At 40.5% G+C, this 6,479-nt stretch overlaps 1 protein-coding gene and 1 long non-coding RNA gene across 2 annotated transcripts; both read left to right on the forward strand.

Annotated features, from left to right (window-relative positions):
• Positions 1-1,972: 1,972 nt before the first annotated feature.
• LOC128896606 (DNA-binding protein inhibitor ID-2-like) lies at positions 1,973-4,828 on the forward strand. Its single transcript, XM_054159974.1, has one exon. It carries the CDS (start codon positions 2,559-2,561, stop codon positions 2,937-2,939), a length of 381 nt encoding a protein of 126 aa, XP_054015949.1. The 5' UTR covers positions 1,973-2,558; the 3' UTR covers positions 2,940-4,828.
• Positions 4,829-4,833: 5 nt separating this feature from the next.
• LOC128896607 (uncharacterized) lies at positions 4,834-6,092 on the forward strand. Its single transcript, XR_008462040.1, has 2 exons — positions 4,834-5,075; positions 5,144-6,092. It is a non-coding gene; the product is annotated as an uncharacterized LOC128896607 (long non-coding RNA).
• The last annotated feature ends 387 nt before the right edge of the window (positions 6,093-6,479 follow it).

Here is a 6,479-nt window from a genome sequence, read left to right on the forward strand (position 1 = left end):
GAAGGAAATTTTCTGTATTATGGGTTTTTGCAGTTTTCTTTGGTCAAGAAGTTGAGTTTGTTGAGGGTGTATTGTTTCTATGGTGTTTCTGTATTCTTACTTTTTATTCGGTGAAGTCGTAGGCACCTTTTGGGGGTTGTAGAGAACGAAGAGGACCAAAAGAATTACTGAATTAAAATTGTCACCTCTCTGACGAATTACTATCTTTCTGCTTGAAACTCATACCCATTTTGTGGGCATGAGTACAACATTCTTTCAGCTGTAATTTGATTGTTAATGCTGTAATTATAGATCTGCTGTGTGTATTTTTATCCCAAAAATGAAATGAAGTATTCCTGCCATTTTCTCAATGTGTCATGCTATCCCAATTTCGTAACATAATTCATCCATAAAGATGAAACTAAAAATGAACACGAAATTCCATCGTACTTGAAATAGATACAATCGCCTACTTTAATTCACGGTTAAACCTGATTACTGTTATTATGTTAATTAGGTATTTATTGATGTCATTTGAATTGTCAAATTTGGAACGTATGGGCAAGGTATGTCCTCCGTCTGTTCCCTTTCAAAGGTTGTCTTATATATTTCATTTTTTATGATCCATGAATGGTACTTTTTTTACTCTGAATTGAAAAATGCAAAAAAGAAACTAATTACAAAATACTGTAAACATGCGCAGGTATGCGTATGAACTTTATTTAGCTTCAGTTTTCAGGAAATGATGAAATTTGATATGGCGATTTCCGTATATGAGCCACTAAATATTTGTAAAAATTTGGTAAGTGTGGTAAGGTACTTTTATACGAAGGATCATATATTGTACCTATGGTATATAAGGTTTTAAGACTAAGAAAATGAATGTCTCATGTACACTTAAGTTTCAATGTTTGCCTAGTACCGATGAGTACAGTTATTCAAAGTCGTAAATTTGAATTGATATTAGAAATTTAAATATTCATGAAGTTTTACGAGCTCCCGCTCATTCGTAGACGGTTTTACTGTCTTGTGGATATCGCAAAAAGTAAATATCCTATTGTGTGGCTAAAGCACGAAGGTACGAAGTTTGTCTCCGATTGCAAGTTGGGGAAAAAGTTCGTAAAAATATATTTGAAAAATAAACAATTTTTAAGATCCCAATTACACAACCAAAATAGGTTCCAGTAAGAACAGGTTCGTAGTAAGAATAACAGATTCTCTAAAAAATACTGTTAAATCCAATTAACTTTGCAAATGTTAACTTGGTTGTGTATTATTCGAGTCAAACACTCCCCATTTTTAAACTCGTAACGAAATCCCAAATTCTAATAAGAAAAATCCTCCTCTATCCGCGACCAAAAAATAAAAATTCTACTTTCATGGCCAACAAATTAGTACATTTTTAAGGAAATCTATTTTCTCAATGTGACGTGCTATCCCAAATTCGTAACATAATTCATCCATAAAGATGAAACTAAAAATGAACTCGAAATTCCATCGTACTTGCAAAACAACCTTAATCCCAAATTCTAATAAAAAAATCTTCCTCCATCCGCGACCAAAAAATAAAAATTCTACTTTCATGGCCAACAAATTAGTACATTTCTAAGGAAATCTATTTTCTCAATGTAACATTGCTATTCCAAATTCGTAACATAATTCATCCATTAAGATGAAACTAAAAGTGAACAAAAATTCCATCGTACTTGCAAAACAACCTTAGAGTTCCAACGCAACGTGCAAACAAGATAATTTGCAATTCCACAATCATCGATTGTAAATATCGTGCCGTTCGGTACAGTAAAAAGGTGCATGGACATAAATATTTACCAAAGTTGCACGTATTAAATAGGTCAGATAACAATCCGTTTCGCGAGCGATTCGAGTCCAACGCTATTCTATTCGGGCAGCGATTGCGCCGTACAGAGTAGTGGAGGCGTCGCGGGGGTAGAACAGCGCAGGGTGGGGGAACGGTATAAAAGCGCTCAGGTGAGGGGCGGAGGCCAGTTGACTTCGATCCGCCGAGCGCGACGTTACTGGCTCCAAGTACCGTGTTGCTCGCTTCTAACAACACTCATTGCGCCCGAAAACCCACTTCGTTCTTCGCTGCCACGAATCAACGGATCAAGTTCGACGATGTTTCTCGCGAGTGCAACAAGCTCGCGATAATAGAAACATCCGTGCACTGTGTAGTGTGTGTGAACGCGTTCGTGACCGAGAATCCTCGACACACAGAACGAAACAGAAAGCGAACTAAATAAATGAAAATATAGACACACCAGTGATTGGAATTAGCCGAATTGGAAAACAACGGGACGTTCAATCGGACCAGTCTCTCTCCGGTCTGTCTCTTTCGTGCGCTCCGGTGGGTTTGGTTCGATCGATAAATACTCGGGGTGCGTGTACCGTGCACCGCGACGTCCAGCAGGCAGATAACCGGGCAAGGTGTTTGCGTGATCGAATTAATCGACGACCCACATTTCGTCCACCTTATTTTTTCCCCGTAACGATCGAGTACACCGAATCGACCGGTGGTTCGAACGGAGAGAAATTGGGCGAGAGAAGTTGAACTCGCAGACATGAAAGCGATGGTGGTGAGCCCCGTGGGCGGCAGAGTGCCGCCGAGCCGCGGTGTCCTGCACAGTGGTCTCGGGATCAACGGGACTCGTCGCGATCTCGAAGCGGAAGAAGTAGCCGCCTACCTGACGAAACTGAGGTCCTTGGTCCCCGACATGCCCAGGAAGCGGAAGCTCTCGAAACTAGAGGTGATCCAGAGGGTGATCGAATACATCTGCGATCTCCAGACCACCCTCGAGGAGACGAACGTCCATCACGAGTCCAGTATCGCTAAGACGAGCCCTCGGCAGCCCCTCCAGCCGCTGTTGAACGCCACGACGTCCGTCCCGACGTCGACGACGTCGACGACCACCACGATGACCGGGCTGGTCGCGGAACGGTGACCTGCGTCGGCGGACGAGCTACACCAGTAAGGTCCAGGTCGCTCGAGCTTCTCCTCGAGGGCTGACGTGTGCTGACCACCGGGTCTCAACGTCGCTCGAGCCCGTTCTTCGAGTCTTCTTCGAGGGAAACCCATTCTTCTCGCCGCGTTCCAGGACAGAGTTGCGTTCGGCATTGTACAGAGCCCTCTAGGACCGGGACAAGCTTCTGGCGGGGGTGTATTGTGAAAACGGAAAGGAAAGGGAATGGATTTTTAGGTGTTCGGACTAGTGGGCATCCGGGGGTGCGTTCGACACCCGAAGCACACCTGAAAAGAAAGCAAGAACGAAGAAAAAGGAAGAAGAAGAAGAAGAAGAAGAAGAAGAAGAAGAAGAAGAAGAAGAATTGTAAAGCTGGCCTCTCGCGGCCGATCGAGCTTCTTTCTTCGTAGAAAGATGTAAATACTTGTACATAAACTCGCCGCATTCCTCGCACGACCTCTCTCATCGTAATCGACTCACTTCTACGTCCGCTGTTCCTTGAATACCTCCTCCTCCCCCTCCACTTGATCCTTGTAATCCTCTGCGACATCCAAGATCCTGGGTGGAGATCGGCGCCGGATTGGAAAACGCGTAGACTCCTGGGGCTACGATCGAAGGCACATTTCTAGAAGTAAAGAGACAGTTGGAAAGAATTGAATTTATTTTTACAAGGTTGCTTGTCTGTTTAAATCGAGGACTCAGGGATTCTTTGGTTTCTCGAGCTGTATAGAGGTCGTGCTTTTGTTAAGTACGTTTTAGCACGCGCGATTAGGTGTACCCAGGTGACAGTAATTATTAGACGGATCTAATACATCCGCGGATCTTTATGCATTTACAGAAAATTTGAGCGTGCAAGAATATAAAAAGTATCGAGAGTAAAGTTGATATTATAATATTTGCAGAGCAAAATAAATTCCTATTTAGGTTCAATTTTTTTTAGACACGTTTGCCAAGATTTTATTTCGCATAAAGATCCGCAGTCTAGTATTAGGTTGTCCCAAAAGTTTCGTTCGCTTTATTAATAAGTATTGGGCTGTCTGGAAAGTCCATGCCGATTTTTAGTAGGCGGTACAGGTCTGAATATATCGAAATGATTGAAAACAAATAACATATATATACATCCCTTAAAAGGTGCAAAGGTTGTGGAACAAAATGGTACATATATAATTCAATAAATATGCATCAATATTCAAATATGCCTTTGATTTTTTCTTTAAAATAGGCATGAATCTTTCCGCACAACCCAATAATACACGCACAATAGTTTATGTTTTATGTTACATTACTGAATTGTGCACGATTCATTTTGCTCCATTACTGTTACAACATGAATATCTATGAGCTTAGATTGTCTATTTATATAAACACGACCACATAAAATAATTGAGTGCAACTCGCGAAAGAAACTTTTGGGACAACCTAATAATTATGTACATCTAAGATTTTTCTTTTGTACGTGTACCGATTATAAGTAGATTTCAACGACGTGACGGTATAGGAGTATTAGCATGCGAACGTTACCCGAAAAAAGTACAAGGTGTCGATGATCGATGATACTCCTCGAGAAACCAAAGATCCTTGTCTTGATCATTAATCTCGAGGAAAACGAAGTACGTTAACAATGCCGATTATCCGATCCGTTGAAAATGTTCTTTGTACGTAGATACAGTTTCTTTTTTTTTCAGCTGCAGTCATTATTTAGTATTACCTATGTTTACGAGCGAAAACAAATTACGAAGAAAATTATTTTCTTGGAAGAACAGTTCGAAAATGTAGCGACGTAAATGTGAATCTAAATGTAGAAAATCCGACGCGAAACTTCCTTCCGAAATGCGTAGTACGGAAATAATTTTATTATGGATCAAATAACCTCCTAAAACCGATGTCTTAATCCAGTCCTGGGAGAGATGGGCAGAATTGCAAATGAAAGCATAGCGATTTTTTCGACTACTCCGATAAGCTTTTGCTTCTGGAATAAATCCGATTGGGATTTTTAACGAACAAATTAACCCTTCGAGCCTGATTCCTGTACAACGAAGACGGTAGTTACCTGTAATTCTATGTTTATAAATCGATCTTCGTCGTTCGAAAACGGGGTAGTAGATGATAACCCTCGAGGTTTGGGATAAAAAACCAAGATACGTATATTAAACTATCTGCTCCGTAATATCGCTCGAGGGTTCGAGGTTTGGAATAAAAAACCAAGATATGTATATTAAATTAACTGGTCCGGTACTTCTGTACAATGTTCGTTCTTGGCGTAAATAACGAAATTGCTACAACAAAACTTCTTTGAAAATCATAAAAATTGGAATAAATTGCGTAATATCACTCGAGGGTTTGCGAAGCCGTCTATCTTTAGTTTTTTTAATTAAAAATCTGTGTCCAGGTAGGAGTTTGGCCCATCTCTGGTCTCCAGGCCCCTCCCACTTCCGGTTACGTTTCTTTCTCGCTAACACGGCGATCGTGCTACGTTTCTTTTCGCGTTGATTTCTCCTTGGTATCGCTGTGTTGCCCGTTGGAGTACGTAACGCGAGGACGTTGAATTTCTCTCTTCGCATTCTGTAAGTTCGCTTCCAAGACTCCGACGGTCGCGACCAGTCCGAGGGTGGAAAATCGGTGCAATTTGCGGGAATATTTTTGCAAGTGTCGTCCGCTCGACGAGCCGAGGAACCGTAGGTTAAGTCGACGTTAAATATACGCTGAAATTAATCTGAATTTAAATCGGTAGTTCGCGTTGGCAGTCACGGGCACGCGCACCCTGATCGCAACTGGTCGCGAACGGATCTCCCCTTTCTTTTATTTCGTAGTTTTCGCGCGGAAGAGAAATGTTTACCGTGTCACGTCGACCAGATCCTGCATCGTTCGGACTCCTGTTGTAGATAATAAAACGAATTATTTGTATTATGACTATTAATTACATTAATCGCAATGTCGATACTATATTATTATTATATTATTATTATATGATTATTATCATTGTTATTGCTTTTCATATTATAATTTAGAGATCTCTCACCGTAACTATTGTATATTCGCGAAGACTGAAAGGCTGTAAAGTGTAACTATAATGTCGCGCGGGGCGTGCCACACTCGCGCACGTGAAATAAATGCAGAACTGTGTCCATACGATTACTTCTGCGTGTACAGTTCTTTGCTCGAAAATCCTGAACTCCTGAAATCCAAACTCGGAACCTAAACTGCTTGTGGATATCCTCTGCCTGGGATAAAAACAAAATTAAATAACTAGATGGAGCTCATTATTTCCTCACAAAGTAAAGTCCTCAAATCTCTTGAAAATTTGCTGAATAGTTTCTAATATTTTTACAAATAACAAATATTAGATGAGCCGGAAAATAATGTCGTTTTTGCAATTTTAAATACTTGTTTGCCATTCATCAGCTCATTGATTCAAAAGGCTATCGATAACGGGAGCGATTATATAATTAATAATTCAAAATAGAAATTTATAAAAAATTTGTTCGAATTTAATGTAAAAGGAACGACATTACTTTCCAGTCC

This window comes from Hylaeus anthracinus, unplaced genomic scaffold (genome assembly GCF_026225885.1).
Source record: "Hylaeus anthracinus isolate JK02 unplaced genomic scaffold, UHH_iyHylAnth1.0_haploid 11755, whole genome shotgun sequence".
In the NCBI taxonomy this organism is placed as follows: domain Eukaryota; kingdom Metazoa; phylum Arthropoda; class Insecta; order Hymenoptera; family Colletidae; genus Hylaeus; species Hylaeus anthracinus.

Bases quoted from the DNA above. Each gene is read 5' to 3' on its own strand.
- LOC128896606 (XM_054159974.1), top strand. From the start codon at position 2,559: ATGAAAGCGATGGTGGTGAGCCCCGTGGGCGGCAGAGTGCCGCCGAGC.